This window comes from Biomphalaria glabrata, chromosome 3, assembly GCF_947242115.1.
Source record: "Biomphalaria glabrata chromosome 3, xgBioGlab47.1, whole genome shotgun sequence".
NCBI classification, from domain to species: domain Eukaryota; kingdom Metazoa; phylum Mollusca; class Gastropoda; family Planorbidae; genus Biomphalaria; species Biomphalaria glabrata.
The window spans coordinates 56,319,224-56,340,608 of record NC_074713.1 but is presented as its reverse complement, the minus strand read 5'-3'; the positions used below and the strand labels follow the sequence as shown (position 1 = coordinate 56,340,608).

The following is a 21,385-nucleotide window of genomic DNA, read 5'->3' as shown; positions in this document are numbered from 1 at the left end:
TGTATTTTTTAAAAAAGTTTTTCATCCCTGCAGAAGTAAATCTTAATATTGTATAATAATACGGCAAATTATAAGTAATTGTTTGCTAGACTATTACTTATTAGACTCTCAATTGATTTATCTGAATATTAATAAGATCAGTGAAAGAGTCTCACTTTATTAGAGTATCTTTGTGGTTTAACAAAAATTAAAAAAAAAAAAGATAATTTACAATTGTGTTCTGAAGGAAAAAATTCAATAATGTTATGAAGTTATGGAGGAAATTGATAACATTTTGAAGGAAATGATTTGAAATTTTGGACACTGTCTTACATACATAGATCTTTTTTTTTCTGGAAAGTTACTTCAGATATGGATTTAAACATGTGCAGTTTTTCCTCAATGGTGAAGCAGTAATAGATTTAGAAAACAATCATCAGTATCAGATACAGATAAGCAGAAACATGATGCCATTAAAAAATTACACATTTTTATGAACTCAAATGTATAATCATTTTACAAAACAATTTACATTGTATGTTTTATAAATATTTCATCTAATAAATTTAAATGAGTTTAAAAATGTACTCTAAGATTATGCAGACATCTTGTTTTCACATAAGAAAGACTGCAATCTAAATGGAAACAAACTGTTACCAGAAAATGAAAATCACTGATTACAATATACTGGTATACATGTTTATAAATAGATATCACATCCACCTTGATCCACTCTGGCAGCTACAAAAACTCCACTAGTAAAATTTATTTCCACAAAAATATAAGACCTATAAAATAAAAGAATGTTTATTGTATTAATATCAAAAATAAAGTTAAGTAACTAAATATATTTAAAAAATCATTTTCTAGTGTGTGAAATGGACAGCTTACATGGCTAATCATGAAATCAGAAAGACTAATTTAACACATAGCAATGACTTAATAAGGAAATTTAAGTTGTTATAGTGAGTAACTTTTTATGTTAGAGATCTTTTAAATACAAAATGCTTAAATGTATATATTATATATCATCTGTTCCTTGACTTTTGTCATGGGGGTGCAGTGATAGTTCACCTAACCTAATCCCTAAACTTAACCCAGTCATCATGCAGATAGAATATTATTTGATGGATATGCCTATAAACTAGGGGTGCACCAGATAGTTGCTCCGGCTCTGGCTTCTGCCGAATATTCTGCACTTTTTCACTATCCGGCTCAGGTTGGATATCACTACCGGATAGTAAAAGCTACACCTGTATTTCTATGAATATTGTTATGCGCCTCCGTGCTAAGTGTTTTCTAGATACGCCAAACGGAGGTAACACTTAAATATCGAAACAACACAGGCGAAAGGCAAACAATATAAAGGTAGTCGACGCTGATAAACGATGTCCAACAAGAAGTTTAAACTAAATCTCCATGTTAATAAAAATAAACCAATACTCATAAAGTGGACATGATTCAATAATGTCAGTTCTGAAATACATTAACTTTTTTGTTTCAAATAAAAAAATCTGTTTTTAAAACTATAAACTATGAATATGCACCAAATATTTTTTTAGTACAAAGACAAGGCGTGTTAATCTAAATAGAAATAAGACTTTACATTATAAATTCGCATTACATACATAGCAACGATGTCTTGGACATTTTAAAAGCTTGTCTTGACTTTTGAGTGGTCTAGTAAACATGTAATATTCCTTAACTACGCCACGCTGATAATCTGTCTAGATGTGCGGGTATATCTCCAGAGGTAGAGATGAGCAACCCCCACCTCTTTTTGTTTGTTTAGTCCATAACATTGAGTTCACAGATAGGCAGCTTACCACATCAAGCCAGATGTCAACGTGTTGACACTTTCCAGAGGTCACATCTTATGAGGTAACTGAGTTTGTTTACTTGGAGAAGAATTTTTATTAGGGGCGGGACTACAAGCCAAATCTGGTATGAGTTTGTTTATTATGAGATAGGTTGTCAATCAAGGGTCTGGACCACAAGCCACACCTTTTATACTTTTGGCCGGGACAATAAGTTTGTTTACTTTAAGTCTCAATTAGGAGGCTGGACTACAAGCCAAACAGACACTGACCAAGGGTATCTTTAAAGGGAGGGCTCAAGAGACTCAACACGCTCAACTTCTTATTTGTTTAATCCATGACAATGTATTGATAGACATTGACCATTCTTAAGCCAGAATGGATTAATGCAGATTGTTGAGAAATATTGACGCTGTCTAGAGGTGACTAGATGATGAGACTAAGTTTGTTTACTTGGAGAGAAATGTCATTTAGGGCGCTGAACACACGTTCGTTGCAAAATAAAATAAAACAAATATGTTTTTGTTTTTTTGGTTTTCCTAATTCTCTTAGATCTATATAACAGTAGATCTAAACATAGATATCAATAAAAGGCCTACAGACTACAATTAAATCTATGTTTCGCAACATTTAAAGCTCTGGCTATAAGTAGGTTTAATAGATGTTCCTGCTGTTAATAAAATATTGTTTGCCGCAAATGGATTAATAAATATATGATCTACAACGCTTCAAATTCCAACTATTAACTAACAGCTATCAGTATTAAGCCCTTGAATCCAGAACCAGAAGCAGTCGTTGGACTAAAATTACAAGTCTGATGACCAGTTGTTGGTCAGAAATTCTTGTACACATACATCCAACCACCATACAAGCCAGATGAGAGATTTACATTAGTAACTAGTTAAATACTTACTAACATATTTTACATTGACCCTCCAACACACAGCCTTTATAGTTGGTGGCCTTGTACATACATACAGACACGCTCATGCTACACAGATTAATTTTTGTTTATACTGTTAATCTTTTATAAATCAATCAGTAACAGAGTTTAAAACAATAAGGTATATAAAAGGAGAAAAAAACATTCAAATATAGGTATGTTATTAACAGTTTCGTAATATGCTCAGCAATACAAGCTATTTACAAGACACTTAGGTATTCGGCTCCGGCCGAATATAAAAAAGTACTATCCGGTGCACCCCTACTATAAAAAATTTTTATATTGTTTAATGCTACATATGAAATGTTTGACTAATATGCCTATAAACCTCATTGAAAAAATAATCATTTATACATACAGAATATTATGAGTAGGACTAAAATCTAGGCTATATCAAGTTAAATTTCACAATTATTATTTAAATTATACAAAATGGATCTTTTAAATATTTTGACATGAAACCAAATAAAACAATTTTCAAAATAGGATTTTCAGAAGGCCTTGGTTCCTTTGTTGGAAAATAAAGATAGTTGGTATTTGTGATAAACACATGACACGCAGATTAATAAGTGGTTAAAAAATCTTGACATTATCTTGACATATCAATTAATCATCATTTGATACAAATTTTTTTCCCGGGCATGCTACCCTGCCTCATAGTGGTGCCTGGGTGGAAACGATCGTAGGAGGAAACGAGGTTAAAGGGTAGCAAAACAAGACTCCCGTGGGGGTGCCTAAGGGGGTGCGAGTGCATCCTCTTGCATTGCGCAGAGTTGTAAAAAAGCTCCCACAACCTTGTCACAATCCAGGCGCTGTTCCTCAAGGGGCTGTTACATAAATGGCGTGTCCCGCATGGTTAGCCTGGTATAGAAAAGGAAAATGGCGGGGGTATTAGTGTACGCGGCCTCTTGCCGTGAGTCTGACCCACCCGCCAGACAGAACAGTGTACACTGTTCTCATTCAGGCCGGTGAGAGAGAGCTCTTGTTCACTTTTGCTGGCCTAGAGTTCCAAATAGCCGAAGGCTCAACTCTAACTGACAGTTTCAAGAAGAAGAAGAAGAATAAAAAAAATTTTCTGATAGTTAGTCGCTATTACATTCAAGTTTTTATTTAGCACGCACAAACACATGCCTCCATTTTTGAACTTGAATTTTTTGTCTCACTAACTCTACCAATAGTTTAACATTAACTTCAATCAGTGATGGGAACAGACTTTGAAAACATTTTAGGAAATTTTGTCCACCAGCGTTTTTTTAACTGGCCTGTTGCAGCGACTTTAAAAAGATGTCGCTGAATTTTTTAAAATAATGTAGAATTAATTATATTTATTATATTCTTTAAATAATGTATCATTCATTATCACTAAAATCTAGGACTAAACCTAGATTTTCTAGACACTAGTAATTCCTAGTAAAGATTTATCTACTACAAATCACTCATTAGATGATATTTTCTTGATCAAGAATCTAGATTAGAACTCTAGATAAATCTAGACTTGTAGTTGGACTTTTATTAGTCTCATTAGATCTAGATCTATCTATATCTAGATCTACTTAAATCTAATCAGACATTATATATCACTGTGCAAGAGTTAATTAAAAAGCTAGAAACTTTTAGTTTAACTAAAACAAATTAATTAAGGCCAAAGTTTAACTAGAAAAAAATAGTTTAGTTATAATCATATTTTTTTTTTAGTTACAAACTAAAATGTTTAATTAAAATTTGTAAAATTTTCAACATGTAGTAGCAGTTGAGAAGCACATCCCAGTTTTCTGGTCTTGTGATATCAACAACCTTTGATTATCAAAGAGTGATGCAGTTAACAACTATTTTGTCAGTCTGCATTTGAAGAGGGTAAAGTAGAAGTTACCCGTGAGTCAATATCTGCACTTGAAACTAGCAGTAGTATTAAATGTTGCTAAACATTTGTTTACCAAAAGCTTTTATGCAATATTATGAATAGAGTTGTTCCGAGTTTTTTCTAAAATCATGTTCTGGTGTTTAATGTCTGTTTATAGTGGGAATCTGATTAGCAAGTTAGGTCAATATTTAGTAGTTTTAGTCAATTCATTTTCTGCAAACAATAATTTATTAACTGCAGGAACATCAAGTACAACCTTTTTATAGCTTAAACCTTTGATGAAGCAGAGACATATAATAGATTCTAGTCTTAAGACTTATTATTGAGATCTATGTCTAAATTGACAAATTATAGATCTAAAAGCATTAGCATAATGAACTCTAGAAAAAAACAACATCCTAATCCATACCCTCCCAGACCAAAAAGTAAATAGACTGTGTCCGACAGATTTGAACAGCCTGTAGGCCTAGTGTACTGTACATGTGTAGTCAATGATACTACAAGACTACCCTGGGCTTTTTTTTTCATTGCACGTTATGCAATTGTGTTTGCTTAATGTTGATTGGTCAAACAAGAAAATAACACACTGGCCCATGTTTAGTCAAGCATGTTCGTAGATCTATCTTTACACTGAAATTTGTACACACCCTTCCTGCCCAAAAAGTAAACAGACAGTGATTTTAACAACCTGATCAGATAGACATAGACACATGTAGGCCTAGTGTACTGCAGTGTGCGGCCCACAGTGACAAGACCACCCCGTGTTTTTTTCTATGCACACTTTTAACGGTTATGCAATAGTGTTTTTGAGTGGTCAGACAAGAAAATAACACTCCAAAATTTTGTTTCTATATCTTTCGTTACTAGATCTAAATCTGAAATTCTAAATCTGTTATTTAATGAGATTTTAAACTTTACCGGTATAATAATAAGTTAATATAATTTTTTTTGTAAAAGTACCAGGTAAAGGTTTTAATTCAAGGCAAATATACAAGCACACATATTTATTTAGACATCTTTTTTTTTTAAATTTTATTGTGCATTAACGTTTATGTAAGAAACATCTTCCTCAATACTGATTTTATTATGCTCTACAATGTTAAAAGAATTAGTTCAAGCCGCAGGCATAGAGTCGAATGATTATAGATAGGTCTAGATCCCCTCCCCCCCCAAAGTTATGAAAAGGTTTGTATGGTATGATTAATCTTCTTTAGTTTAGTTTAACTACATTTTGAAATTCATGATAAACTTTTAGTTTAACTACTTTTTGTTAGTTGAAACTTAGTTTTAGTTTAACTTTTTAAATTTAGTTTAGTTCCCATCACTAAGTACTGACCTTTCAAATTAAAGCTTTTGAAGTGTAAGTATGATTGGAGCCCAAGTCCTTAACCTTTAACATTTCTTCTTTTCTTTTACTTGAGTGTTCTTCAGAATAATGTCTGGAGTAGATGCCAAGTTCCTAGACAAGAAATAACCCAAAATTTTATTGCATGCCTTAATCCAGAAATACTGTTGTACAGTAGAGAGAATTACAGCTTTAAAGTAACTGACTTGTGTTGACAAAACTCAAAAACTAACCTTTTCTTAAAAAAAAAAAATCAAACAAATTAGTTGATTTGTCCCAACGAAATGACTTCAAAAAAAAAAAAATGACTTACTACAAACAAACAAACTAAAGCTCCAGTTTTGTTTCACCTCTGTATCCTACTGTTTATGACTCCATCATCACCTAAATAAGAACAAATTTGTGTTAGAGATCAAGTCAAATTAATTTTGGATATATGGACTTAGTAACAACTTAATTTTTATTTTTCAAATAATTCTTAAAAAAAAAACAACATATGTACATGGAAATATAGTTGTTCATTACTGATTTAAACTGTATTCATAACACATTTTCAAATTAGTGCAAGCTGTTCCATGCACCCATGGCATTTGTTTTGTGCAGTCTGTTATTTAAGATCTCAAAAACTAAGACCACAATTAAAGAACTCATTCAAGATTCTATACTCTGTGTTTGACATGCTCTGTCAATGACCACATTCCCCGCCCAGCCCTGCCCCCACTCCAATATACAGTAAACATATGTAAAACACATTTCCTCACAGATTAAAACATTATTATTATTATGGTAAGAATAGTTTAATCATGAGAAGGAAAAAATTAATCTCTTTCTGTTTGCAACACTAATTCCTAATATCTACAGTACAAACATTACTGCTTATTGTACCTGGTTTGAAGTGACTGATGAGCTTCTTCCTAAATAAAATGAAAAGACTGTTGAAGGAACTCGAAATCAGCTCCTTTCAAGATGTCTGCTGCCTCATTCATCATCTTCAGCAGGAAAAACATAACTATGAATAATAACAAAATATTGTTTTATGAGCTTTTACCACATACAGAAATAAAAAAAAAAGATGATTAATAGATAAATAACTCCCTATTCCAACTGTGTACTTACATCTTTGGACTGTGTCTGGGAAATAGCAGCACTTAAAAACTGGATTAAATGTGACCATTTATCAGCAGCAATCAATAGAACTATTGACCTTGATTTGTTCTCCTAATCTAAAATCAACAAAGACAAAACAAAAGATTAGAAAATGACTTCATTGAAAGTGCATACTAATCAATAGACAGTATTTCAATGAAAGTGTGAATCTTTAATAATAAGAGATTATTAGAGCTACTTCACAAAGGATTTAGGTTTGTGGATAGAAAATAAAAATCATTTTGTAACTTGACCTACTTTACAACTAGTTTTAATTTCACTAACATGTAAACATTCATCCACTTACTTATCAATCTGTTGGAAGCAGGAAGGAATGACCAACACAATAGCAGGGACTTCACTTTCTATTCCATCTAAAATTTTGATATGAAACACACAGAAGATGAGATAGTATTAACAGTTTAGGCCAAGATTTCACTTAGGCTGTTATATTTATAAGAAGACTATATTGATAATCGCTAATGAATTAGATTTATACTGAAAAAAATTACAAAAATTACCTTCCATCTTTCAGCATCAAAATTTTCCAAAATCTTGACAAAGTTTCCTTTTGCTAATGACACCTGAATGTATAAGAAACAAAAATCTTTACTATTAATCCCAACAAATACAACCACATTAAGAAGACTTAGCTACCACTAATCATTAATTAAACCTGCTCTGGTACCATGGGATCTAAGTGACATCAAACCTTTTTGGAACATTTTTTTTTATATTACAATTAAGATATTTCATTTCACACAATTCCTTATGAGGCTTTCCAAATTTAAATATTGTCTGGTTATTTATTATTTTGGTCTTTGGATGAACTTTATTTCAAGCATTTTAAAACTGTGACTATGATATGATGTTGGTACACATGGACCAGGGACAAGTCCTAACACAAGATATATGGATAAGCTCCCAACTATTTCATTAACAAACAGGAACAAGACAACTATTGCACCTAACTTTTACTGATAATTTAAAATCAAGGAAACTCAATTTGGAATGATGAAAAAGAACAAGATCTTTGATAACAACAGTTGTATGTTTAAATGAGAATAATATTTTTATTTTTGTTTCAAAAACAGACTGACTTTTAATTGGGAATGAAGAAATAAGGACAACCTGCACCCATTAAACCCCTGTTACATAAGATCTGAACGAAGTGGTCATCTCATTTCCATTAGGACTAAAACAGAAAGATTTAAAAATTCCTTTATCCCACTTTCGGTCGGAGTGTTACAAGATCAGCTGTCGTCATCGAGAAGTACATAGAAGTCAAATTTATAAAGCGCTGTGTTTCGTGTGTGAATGTTGTTCGAATTTTTCATCTATAATGTTATTGTACAGTAGTTACGCTGATGTTATCAGCTGTAAACTGTAGTCAAACTGAATTTCTATTTGATTGGATCAATAAAATTATCTAATCTTATCTTATAATAAAATATGTCACTACAAAGAAAAAAAATTGTTTAACAGACATGAAAATAAATCTTTGAACAGTGGCTAAATCATTGTGTCTTTTAGGGAATGGCTGATAATGCTGCTAACAAGGAATTTCTTGTAGAACTTCAAAGAATGTACAAAAGATAAATGACAAAGACATAATTGGCCCTAGCTTTGATCACTCTTGTGCCATTTAACAGTTTAAGTGTATCAAAGGTCATAAGACTTCAAACAAGTCCTTTGTAGCTGTAGAATTTTCATTGTACAAGATCAGGTTGATATTAGCAACTATCTGGTTAACCATTGAAAAAATCGTCTAAACAATTCAATGATGATAACTGGCTTTAGTTTATAGACACAGCTATACAGAACAAATTATAGATGCAACTTTAACAATTTGGTTCTCCTCCAGAATAATAAAGATTCATACAAGGAAACTGAATGAAAAAGTCCCATGGCAAACTCACATGTTTGTGCTGATATTGGACAAGAGCTCTAGCCTTCAAATGCCATTCTGGCAGTTCCTGGCGGTGATGAACTGGGTGAATATCTCAACTTCGCTCTGTGAGAAGATCTAACTAGCCCTGATAGTCCAACAATTGTTTATTAACTGAAATAAAAATTATTAGCAAAAGAATTGTTTTCCTATTTGTGCATCAGCATCTGACACTTTCTTTCTTTATATTTATTAAACCTTCTCTAGTGCTGTAAAAAACCTGTACAATTTTGCTAAAGAGTAATCTTAACATGAAATATGTTGCTCTGAATATAAAAAAAAGTAATTAAAAAAAGGACATAATCTTGAACTACAATATGAAAAAAAAATAGTGTTTTGTTTATGATATATAATCTAAATCTAAACAAAGCTGAATAATAAATAATCTTACTCTGAAATGTTTTAACATGACATCAGGATCTTGAGTCTTGACTTGAGCTCTAACTGTTGAACTGTCCATCCAAAGCAAGAATGAAAGCATGTCTTCTTCCAGGTGGCAAACATCATGGTAGAACTTTGAGAACATTAGAATAGAAAAGTCTAATCATTAAGGTACTTCTATCAGAACATCATGGTAGAACATTCAGAACATTAGAGTAGAAATGTCTAATCATTAAGGTACTTCTATCAGAACATCTTGGTAGAACATTCAGAACATTAGAGTAGAAATGTCTAATCATTAAGGTACTTCTATCAGAACATCATGGTAGAACATTCAGAACATTAGAGTAGAAATGTCTAATCATTAAGGTACTTCTATCAGAACATCAAGGTACAACATTCAGAACATTAGAGTAGAAAAGTCTAATCATTAAGGTACTTCTATCAGAACATCATGGTACAACATTCAGAACATTAGAGTAGAAATGCCTAATCATTAAGGTACTTCTATCAGAACATCATGGTAGAACATATAGAACATTAGAGTAGAAATGTCTAATCATTAAGGTACTTCTATCAGAACATCATGGTAGAACTTACAGAACATTAGAATAAAATGTCTTATCATTATACTACATCTATAAGAACATCATGGTCAAAATATCAGAGCATCTTGGTACAATTAAGATGCAATTATTGTAGACATAGACCTGGTTTCATGCATGTCTTACTGATTGTACTGAGATGTTTGATTTAGTATTAAAATTGGCATGCAATTTTGGTTTTCTGCCTGTAGTCCACTTCTACAGCTATTGACACTTTGGTTAACTACTCAAACTTTAGTGTCAGTTTCATTTACTTCTTGTAATAATGTTTCACTTGGTCTACTGCTTCTAATTAGATTTCACTTTAGTTTTCTGCATTTTCCAATGACCAGTTTTGAGCCCAGCTTATTTCATAATATTGCATTTTAAATGTTTCTTTTACCATATTTTTGTCTATTTCTCTGGTTCTATATAAGATGAAAGTCTTGAAATACTTATTTTTATTTTTAATCTATGTTGGCTGGGTGAAAATTTACTACACAATTATTTACTGAGAATCAATATCTTTTGATTCTAGCTAGCAATTTCTAATACACAAAATTTCACAAAGGAAAAGGAATAATACTTACCTGATGATAGTTAGCAGTATTTTCACTATGAATGCCTAAACATTCATTGACTGTTTGAATCCAAGACCAACTCTTATGCTTCGCTGAGACACAGTCCTAATTAGAACAGAAAGAAATTGTAAACAAATTGTCTTCTTTTTAAACACATTTTGACAGAGTAGCAAATATTATTTATTTGTAGGAGCTGGTCTTTAAAGTTTTCCTCTAAGAACAATGGTATACTGACTTTCTTCATGCCTATAATCACTGGTATATAGATTTGTTATCCTAGAATGTATCTTGCACTAGACCTATTGTAAACCCTTTGCTTATTTAATTCTATACATAAAATTTTTTTATAATTTAATAAATATTTATACTTACTTTATGAATTTTGGACTGAGCTGGGACATCTTGTCCTCTGTAAACACTGTCAAATACTAGTGGTCTTTGACTTAGATACAAAGCTCTGGCTTCAATATCTGACTCAACATTCTAGCGCAGAGTGAAAAAAAATGGATTTATGGCATAAAACAGGTAAGTTGAAAAAAAAAAGGATTTACTTCAGTTTCTGCAGACTTTAGTGTTCTGACACTGAAAATGTGTAGTATGTAATTTTTTTTCCTAATAACTTTCAAAAATCCCAGAAAATGTTCATTTGTTTTAACTCTTTAAATATTATCCTGCCTCTCTATTTTAATGAGTATAATGAATAGAAGGTACTTATTTAAATAATGAAGTTGGTATCTAACCATGGATAATAAGTTATCAATAGCTAGTGATTTTACAACATAGATGGCTATTTTTAGTATTTTGACAGTAAGCAAACAGTATTGTAAATAAGGCAACTTGTACTATTGTGGTTTAGAGATTAATCTTATAATAAGTGTGACAAAGATGTGCAAGATAAAAATGTTATAAGTTGCAAGAAATATTGTTGTGGATGAAGCTTGTCTGTCTACATCCTTTAACATCTCAATAGATGATCTTTTCTCTTTGCAACTACTCATATGACTTAAGAGGCCAGACCTAAATCCTAGATACACATCTGCAGTCACAGGCTTGGTATTTTTGATCACTAAACATTGCATCATATTCAACTGTGATCCAGGTCATTTCTGTTATGTTTGCTTTCCATGAGGGTCTATCCTGTGCTTTTGCTTTTTTTCTCCATGCTATTGGTGTTGATTTTGAAAAGCTTCATATAGAGCAGAAAAAACAACACCATGGATTTATGGAATAAAACTGTTAAGTTGAAAAAGTGTTCTATGAGATGAACCTTTGTCTTTATGACTGAAGGAGGCCAAGAATCATTTAAAAATGGAATAGAGAAGCTCTACTGCCCTCTATTTGATATGGACTAACCTCTCCATTACTGGGGAAAAATCTGCGCATAAAATGTGTGATTGCTGGGCTTTCCAACATCAGCACTCATCTCTCTTTCATGCTGACCAGATACTGATGTATCTTGTATTATTATAACATCACTGTTGATATCATGATGTAGGTAACTTTCAATATAATTACATCAATAGCTGATAATGTTATATTTTAGTAACATTAATAGCTGAAGTTACAAAATGTAGCTAAAATTATAGAATGATGTAAGTTGCTGATGATGTTGAGGTATCAAGAGCTTACTTACTTAGACATAGGTCCTCCGGCGCCGTTCAGCGCATTGGGCGGCAAGCTGTCTCCATAATGATCTGTCACTGGTAATGTCTGAAGCCTCCTCCCACCTGGTGTCCACTGTTCTGAGGTCCTCCATGAAGGTGTGTCGCCAGGTAATACGAGGACGTCCCTGTTTGCGCTTTCCTTGTTTTGGCTTCCATGTTATCGCAACTCTTGGTGTGCGTAATTCATTTTGACGTAGAACATGTCCCGCAAACCTCATGCGACGTTCAGTCACAACCTCACTAAGTGTTCGACTCCCAGTTCGGCATAGGATTTCCAAGAGCTAATGATATTATAACATTTATAAAGTTACTTGATAAAATTGGTCTTCCAAATATCTTTACAATCCTCAGACAACGACGTCTGAGCTGGCTTGGTCCTGCAGGACAATCATATACCAAGTGTTATTTTTATGGACAATTCACGACAGGTTCCAGATGTACACACTATGTAAAGAAATGGTAACCAAGAAAGGTATGGACAGCGAAAAAGATTTGCCTCAGTTCTGGAAAAAAAAGCATGCCAAATGTCACCTTAACCTGGGACACATGTGGAAAGGAACATCTCTCTACAGCCACATTAATGAAAAAGTGTTATGTGAAATGAACTATTAAAAGAGGTCCACTAGTAGATCCAAATGTGTTGAGTCAACAAAAATGCTAGCTGTGGCATTCATACTCTCTCGCCTTGACTACTGCAACGCCGTGCTAGAAGGTATACCTGATGACAAAATAGCCAAGATGCAATGTATTCAGAACAACGCCGATGTGGCATTCATACTCTCTCGCCTTGACTACTGCAACGCCGTGCTAGCAGGTATACTTGATGACAAAAGATGCAACGTATTCAGAACAAGGCCACATGAATAGTACTTAGAAAAACAAGACAAGATTCTGCTACTATGCTCTTTTGTTAATTGGAGGCGCAGTAGCTGAGTGGTAAAGCACTTAGCTATCTGAACCAGGGGTCCCGGGTTCAAATCCTGTCAAAGACTCGAATTTCTAATTTTGGGATCTTTGGGTTTAGTGGTTGGTTGTTGTGCTGGCCTCATGACACCCTATTTAACCATGGGCCAGAGAAACAGATGAACTTTACATCATGTTAGACACCTTATTTATATAGGTTAGTTATTTTAGTTATTTAGCGACGCACCATAGTAGACGCATATTGAACGGGACTAGTGACGTTTGGGATATGTTGGGTTAGAGACCGGAAAATCAGTTAGCGATATAAGATTCCAGGGTAACGACGTGTTTAGTGACAGAGACTTCTACTGTGGCCTTTTATCAGAATAAATCTATGTACAATTGTTCATCATCGTTCGACTACATCTCTTCACTTGTTACAACTGATGTTGTATGGTTTTTGTCTGACTTGTTGGTCAACTGCACGTAATACACCCGAACAATTACACCCAAACGATTGCAGAGTAATTGGTTGACTTCAAGACAGCCTGAACTAGCAACATCACAGTGGCGACCCCGAACCTCGAAGCCGGACCCCTGATGAAGCTGAACATCGAACCGGACCTCGAAGCAGAACGTTTACTCAGGTGAGGGTCGTGCACTCGAAGATATAAGATTTCATCGGAGTACGGCTGAACACAGCATCATCGCAGAGTGACTTTGTTCTAGATCTACAAGCAGTCGTCGCCTGTTTGATCGCACGTTCAACGAGCCGTTAACTCAGGGTGACCTTCGTCGGGACAGTAATCATCGCAACGTCTGGTCTACTTAACCAGTATAGTATCAAAGCCTGATCTTCATATGCTGTATCGACCTACAACCAGAGAAACCGTTCATTCATAACGGGTGAGAGATCGTTAGTGAACCTGTTGGACATATTTTTTCTTCGTCGTAGGAGCCACATCGAGTATCAAGTTTTACCTCGTCAGTTTCGAGAAGGACAGTTTGCCCGCTGTCAGAAGTATTGTGAGTACTACAAGTTTGGTAGCTAACTAAATCGAAATCGCTCTGTCGTCTTACCCTTGGAGAGATTCTTGTGGAGCAGTTTGCTCATTGAACCGGTTGCTTGCCACGTTTATAACGGTCACTGTGTTTAACCTTTGGAAGGTTAGTGATATATTTAGTATTCGTCGGTCTAGACCATACCTAGACTTGGTAGCAGTGAAGTTGTGGAAACAGCTACATCCACTTAATTTCGTTGAAAACAGTTAATCGTATAACGGAACGTCGTCGGAGGTGACCTTGGTCTCACCTAGTCTACATTGGACAGTTTGGTCTAGTGAAGCAGAGTACAACAGCAAACTTCGTCGTACTACCAGAGTAGCAGCAGAAGCTGTGAACTATTTTAGAGAACCGTTATTCGTCAGCCCAGATCAAGTCATCGTCAAGAAAGTCGTTATTCGTCAGCCCAGATCAAGTCATCGTCAAGAAAGCCGTTATTCGTCAGCCCAGATCAAGACATCGTCAAGAAATTCGTTATTCGTCAGTCGTCCAGATCAAGTTGCCGTCAAGAGACTGTTATTTGTCAGTAGTCGTCTACACAAGTCAAGTCATCGCCAGAAGAACCGTTAACCTATTCGTCAGTAACTGTGTACACAAAGTCGTCGGAACTACACATACGGTCATCAACAGTCGTCAAAGAAACTGGAACATTTTGCTGTGGCATATCAGGACATCTGTGGCATTACGTGGGATACTGGTAGCACCGGAGAACAGAGTCAGAACTGGAAGAGAGGCAGTGGAATTTGTTGTGATCTAGCATATTCGGGAGTCCGAACAAAGGGATCTTTCTTATCAAAAGCTAAGTGCCATTTTTCTTATTAGTATATGTTTAGATTGCCCTTAGAAATAGATTTTGTCTAAATTTGGTACGTTAGCCTGAGTAAAATCAGGTGGTACGCCTTAAAACCCGTCGGGGTAGAAGACGTAATTTAGATGAAAAGCTATATTATACGTTTAGAGTTGTAATTTGTTTTGTTTGTGTAAACGTCATATCCGTTGTTGCCTGGTTACTTCGTGACGTCATCATTGTGTGCCATATTGTCATATCCCAACCCATAGCGATAGTCTCATTTAATTATTTCATTTGTTTATATTATTTTAAATTATTTATTTTTATTAATTTAATTAGATCTGTATTTTTTTTCACTTAATGATAGAAAGTGCGGGTAGGATTCTTTCATTGTGAATCAGACTAAAATAATTTTTAGTTTGAGCGGTTAAAATCAAATATGATTTTGCCATGAGAATAATGCCGAAACTGGCTATGTAGTCAAACACTGTCGTCTGGCTAAATATAGATCTACAAATTTTGTACATCTCTTTGGTACAATTTAATTATCTAGACTCTAATTTGAAATATTATTAATTGAAAAATGAATGAAGGTAGTACTTTCTAGATATATATCTTGAAGACATATTTGACATTGTATACATATATTTATTTCGTATGGTTGAATAGAACCATAATCTAATCTAGATCTAGACTCTAGACAGTCTTTGAATTTACTCTAAACACTTCACTGTGACTTCAGTCACATCAGATTTTAAAATTGATCATAGTTATTCATACTAGATCTAAAAGTCATAGTGCTCTTGATAACTATAGATCTAAATTGTATTATTATACATACTATAATATACTAGATTTAAATTTGTGTGATACTAGACCTAATATACAGATCTGAATATAACTCAGACTAGATTTACTCATTTACTAAATCTATAGTTAGAGACATAACACTTGAAACTGGTATAAAAGTGTGTAAAAACCTAAATATAAAATAAGTTTAAAGTATAGCCATAACCAATATAGGCTAAGTAAAAATATATAAATTTGAGTGAAAATAACATACAATGGCTACATCATCATATGTGGACCTTAAGGAGGTTAAGGAAGCAGCTATGCAGGATGGAAAGGCCATGGAGCTAAAAGGAAAGGACTTAGCAGCTTATGTACAGCAAGTGGTGAAGGAAGAAACGGAACGTCAAAGACAAGAGATAGAGAGACAAGATAGGATCAGAAAGGAAGAATATGAAAAGCAAAAAGAGGACCAAGAAAGGCAGAGAGAACATGAAGCTAAAATGGAGAAGATGAGATTGGACGCAGCACAAGCCAGAGCTCAAACTGAACAAGGAAATAACACAAATAACTCAAATAATCATACCACTCAAAGAGACAACCCTAATTCGCAGACATGGCTAAAGAGGAAGATACAAAGTTTTGATGAACAGAAGGATGACATTGGTGATTTCCTGAAAAGATATGAGGCAAAAATGTCTACATTTAATATGCCTGAAGAAGAATGGTCTGAAATACTGATAGACTTTGTTCATGGTCAAGCTCTAACAATATGCCAAAATCATGACCATCATATTGATGATAGCTATCAGGTTTTAAAAAGAGAGTTATTGAATGCCTATGGTCATAATGCTACAACTTTTAGAAAGAAATACTTTGACAATATACCATCATTAGGAATAGAACCCCAAACTACCATTAATATGGAAAAGGATTTTTTCAATAAGTGGGTAAAATTAGAAAAAGTGACAAACTCTTATGAGGGATTAAAAAATTTTATTTTAGTGGACAACTTTGTAAATAAATGTGATCCTCAATTACAATCTTTTATTAGAGAAAGAAACCCAAAAACTATAGATGAAATAACAGAGATAATGAGAGTATACAAAAATGCATATCCAAATAAACCATTTTCTGATAGAGATAAGAGCAAAGTAGATTTAATAGGATACACCAAAGAAAATGTTGATAGAAGTAGAAATAGAAACAGATCAAGTAGTGGAAATAGAAAATATAGTGAAATAACCTGTTTTAAATGTCAAGGAAAAGGTCATATAGCAGCTAACTGTAGAAGAGGGAATAGTAGGTCTGGAAGTAGAAATAGATACAATGAACAAAATAACAATAGATATAGGAGTAGAGATAGGAATGACAGGGGAAATTATAGAAATAGGAGTTACAGTAGGGAATACAAAAATAAAGGTGCAGATAGGGTATATTTCATGGAAGGAAATAGGAACAATTTTGCAGTGTACCCAGGGTTTGTAGATAGAATTCCGGTGGAATTAATCAGGGATTCAGGTTGTAACACTTTGGCAGTAAAAACTAAATTTGTCAAACCTCATTGGTATAAAGGGTTTACTAAGAAAGTAGAATTAGCAGATGGCACCGTAAGGGAATTTAAAGCTATAAGGGTATACATCGAAACTCCATTTTTCACTGGTTATTGTGATGGCATTGCAATACCAGAAATGAGATATGATATGTTAGTAGGAAACATAAAAGGAGTTAAAGAATGTTCTAGAAAAGAATTAGAAGACTGGCAAAACAAATACAAAAACATAAGACAAAATCATGAAAACATAGAAACACAAAATATAACAAGTATGATAATAACAAGATCAATGGATAAACAAGATGAGAAACAGAAAAATACAATAAATGTAATAAGTAAGGATGAAGAAAAAGAAACCAGTAATGTAATACAAATAGAAAATACAGATGTTAAGGAAAGAGAGATAGAAAATGAAACACAAAATAGTCTTGAAACACAAATATCTCAAAGTGAAAAAGAAACAACACCCACATTTGCATTAGAACAAATGAATGATAATATTATTGGGAAAATTTATTCAAGAATATCAGATAAAAACAATAATAATCCAATGGAGAAATTTTGTATAGAGAATAAAATATTATTTAGACAAACAAGTAATGATAACAAGAAAATAAAACAACTTGTCTTACCACAGAAATATTGGAAAGATGTTTTAATCATGACACATGATAATAATTTAGCAGCACATAGGGGAGTAAAGAAATGTTATAGGAATTTGTCAAAACAAGTATTTTGGCCCAAAATGAAAGCAACAATCAATAAATACATAAACTCATGTGACATATGTCAAAAGAGATCTAACAAAAGCCTAGTGAATAAAGCACCTATTCAAGAAATGGATGAACCTACAGCACCATTTCAGAAAGTATCTATTGATTTAATAGGTCCTTTAATTCAAACTGAAAATAATAACAAATACATTCTAACAGTAATAGACATGTTTAGTAGATACCCAGAGGCAATCCCATTATCAAATACAAGTGCAGAAAATATCATTAATGCCATAACTCAAAAAGTAATTACAAGACATGGTATACCTAAAATTATATTGAGTGATCAGGGATCTCAGTTTAAGTCAGAACAATTTAAGAAATGGACTAAACAATACAATATACAACACATATACTCTTCGGTTTATCACCCAGAGAATAATGGTTTATGTGAACGATATGGTGGTTCATTAAAAAGATCACTAACAAAAATAATTCAGAATAATCAGAACAAGTGGGATCATTACATTAATTATGTACTATTTGCTCATAGAAACAACATCCATGAAGCAACACAATTTTCACCATATGAAATAATACATGGAAGAAAACCCAGAGATGAATTAGATGTTTTTAAAGAAAATCTAATAGACAATGAGAATAAATTAAACAATGACAGTGAAACAACAATCACAACAGAATTGAAAGAAATATGGACTCAAGCATATAACAACAATAAGAAGTACAAACAAAGTGCTCATGAGAATCTAAATAAGAAAAGACAATTGAAAACACTAGAAGTAGGAAACAATGTATTAATATTGATAAATGACCTGAAAAATAAAATTGGTAAACAATGGAAAGGTCCATTTAAGGTGATAAAACAAATTAGTGATGTGAATTATCAAATTGAAATAAATGGGAAAATTAAAACATATCACATAAATAATTTGAAACTGTATCATGATAGAGAAGATGAGTTAATACAAAACATTCAGGAGGAAATAGAAAATACATTTTCAGAAAGAGAAGAATGCTTGATGATAATAACAAATGAAAATCATAATGAAAATGATATTAAGGAAATACCTGTAATAGAAACAAAAGAGAATCAAACTTGGCAAAAGATTAATCTTAATAATTTAACTAAGGAAAAGTCAAAAGAAATAACTAAAATAATACAGGAATACAAAGAAATTTTTTCCAGTATACCAGGAAAAACTAATATTATTAAACATGACATTAAAGTAACAGATCCAAAACCTATCAAGCTTAAGCCATATAGAATACCGCTACATTTACAAGACAAAGTAAAGAAAGAAATAGACAATTTACTAGAATCAGGTATAATTGAGCCATCAACATCTCCTTATGCTTCACCAATTGTGATAGCCAAAAAGAAGAATGGAGATATAAGGTTATGTATTGATTATAGGAAACTTAACAACATCACAGAATTTGACCCATATCCAATGCCAAATATAGAGGATATTTTACATAAATTAAATGGAGCAAAATTTTTTACTAAATTAGATTTAACTAAAGGTTATTGGCAAATACCTTTAACAGAAAATGCAAAACCTTACACAGCATTTGTAACACCATATGGTATTTTTCAATGGAATTATATGAGTTTTGGATTAGTAAATGCACCTGCCACATTTAATAGAATGATGAACATGATAATTGGAAACAAAGAAAATGTTATTTGCTATTTGGATGACATATGTATTTTTAATAATAGTTGGGAGGAACATTTGGTAGATGTAAAAGAAGTATTCAAAATAATAAAAGAAAGTGGACTTACAATTCAAGCAGAAAAAGTAGAAATAGGATTGGAGGAAATAATTTTCTTAGGACATAAAGTAAATAACAACATGATTAGCCCTATTGAAGATAACATAAAGAAAGTACTTAATATTGAAATACCTACAACAAAAAGACAAATTAAAAGCATATTGGGAATAGTAAATTATTACAGAAAGTTTATAAAGAACTTAGCAGAAATAGTGAATCCACTAAATGACTTACTTAAAAAAGGAAAACCTCAAAAAGTAGTTTGCAATGAGGAATGTGTGAAAGCTATTGACAGAATTAAAGATGTTTTTAGTCATGAACTAATATTAAGACTACCTGATAAAGACAAAATATTTTATGTCACAACTGATGCATCTGGTAATGCTATTGGTGGTTGTTTAATGCAGAACTATGATAACTTACATCCTATATTATATGTAAGTAGAAAATTATCAGAGGCAGAGAAAAAATATAGTGTCATTGAAAGAGAAGCCTTAGCTGTAATATGGGTAATTACTAAGCTAGAGAGCTATTTAATAGGAAGGAAATTCATATTATTAACTGATCATAAACCTATTCAGTATATACAGCAAAAGAGCATGAAAAACAGTCGTGTTTATAGATGGTTCTTAGCACTACAGGAGTATAAATTTGAAGTGAAAGCTATTAGTGGATCTGTGAATATTGTAGCTGATCTATTGTCTAGAATGACATTGAAATGAAATAAGTTTGTAAATAAACTATGATTATATTGAGTATGTAATATATATTAATATATTGGCACAATTTATATATTATGGAAAAGGGAGATAAGTAAAGTTGATGTTAAGCATTTAAAAGTAAGTATGGATATATTTTTTTTTGTGTGAATCATTTCATATATCATTGACGAAAGTTAGTTCTATGGAAAATGGTGAGTATAAAAGAAAAATGGACAAAAGCGTATAAAAGGGTGGTAAGAAAAAAAAATTATTGAATGTGTAAATAAAGTATATAATTGTTTTTTGAAATGTTGTATTTTATCAGATTACTGCCAGTGAAGAACACTTGTGACGTGTGACGTGCCCATAAGATGCCACATTTTCTTTTATGATGAACTGTGTACTAATGAAGATGATTTTGGAATGTTATGAACTGTTATGAACATTGACATGAATATGAGAAACTGTCAAGATGAAGATGTCAAGATGAAGAGATCAAGATTTTATGTTTGTGGTCTTCCCCTTAAATTGAAAATGCCCTTGTAAGACTTGACAGTAGTGGAAAAATATTGACATATTTTTTTTTCAAGGGGGGGAGGAATCTGTTAGACACCTTATTTATATAGGTTAGTTATTTTAGTTATTTAGCGACGCACCATAGTAGACGCATATTGAACGGGACTAGTGACGTTTGGGATATGTTGGGTTAGAGACCGGAAAATCAGTTAGCGATATAAGATTCCAGGGTAACGACGTGTTTAGTGACAGAGACTTCTACTGTGGCCTTTTATCAGAATAAATCTATGTACAATTGTTCATCATCGTT

General features: G+C 32.8%; 1 protein-coding gene and 1 long non-coding RNA gene across 13 annotated transcripts in view; one reads left to right on the top strand and one right to left on the bottom strand.

Annotated features, from left to right (window-relative positions):
* Positions 1-206: 206 nt before the first annotated feature.
* The window catches only part of LOC106050675 (uncharacterized), a 41,773-nt gene continuing 20,594 nt past the window's right edge, over positions 207-21,385 (bottom strand). For 5 of the 12 annotated variants that reach the window (XR_008776844.1, XR_008776842.1, XR_008776846.1 and 2 more), the window contains 12 exons: positions 12,219-13,336; positions 10,958-11,068; positions 10,595-10,690; positions 9,431-9,553; positions 9,011-9,153; positions 7,613-7,675; positions 7,399-7,465; positions 7,062-7,168; positions 6,831-6,954; positions 6,259-6,329; positions 5,937-6,059; positions 207-767 (listed from right to left, as the gene is read on the bottom strand). Coding sequence is in view for 2 of the 12 variants with exons in the window: in XM_056022781.1 (XP_055878756.1) it covers positions 9,118-9,153; positions 9,431-9,553; positions 10,595-10,690; positions 10,958-11,068; positions 11,939-11,998 (426 nt within the window). In the remaining 10 variants the exon portion in view is untranslated. The other 7 variants (XR_008776848.1, XR_008776850.1, XR_008776849.1 and 4 more) reach the window with 4 other exon arrangements.
* Positions 13,351-21,375, top strand: LOC129924980 (uncharacterized). Its single transcript, XR_008776852.1, has 2 exons — positions 13,351-15,597; positions 20,885-21,375. It is a non-coding gene; the product is annotated as an uncharacterized LOC129924980 (long non-coding RNA).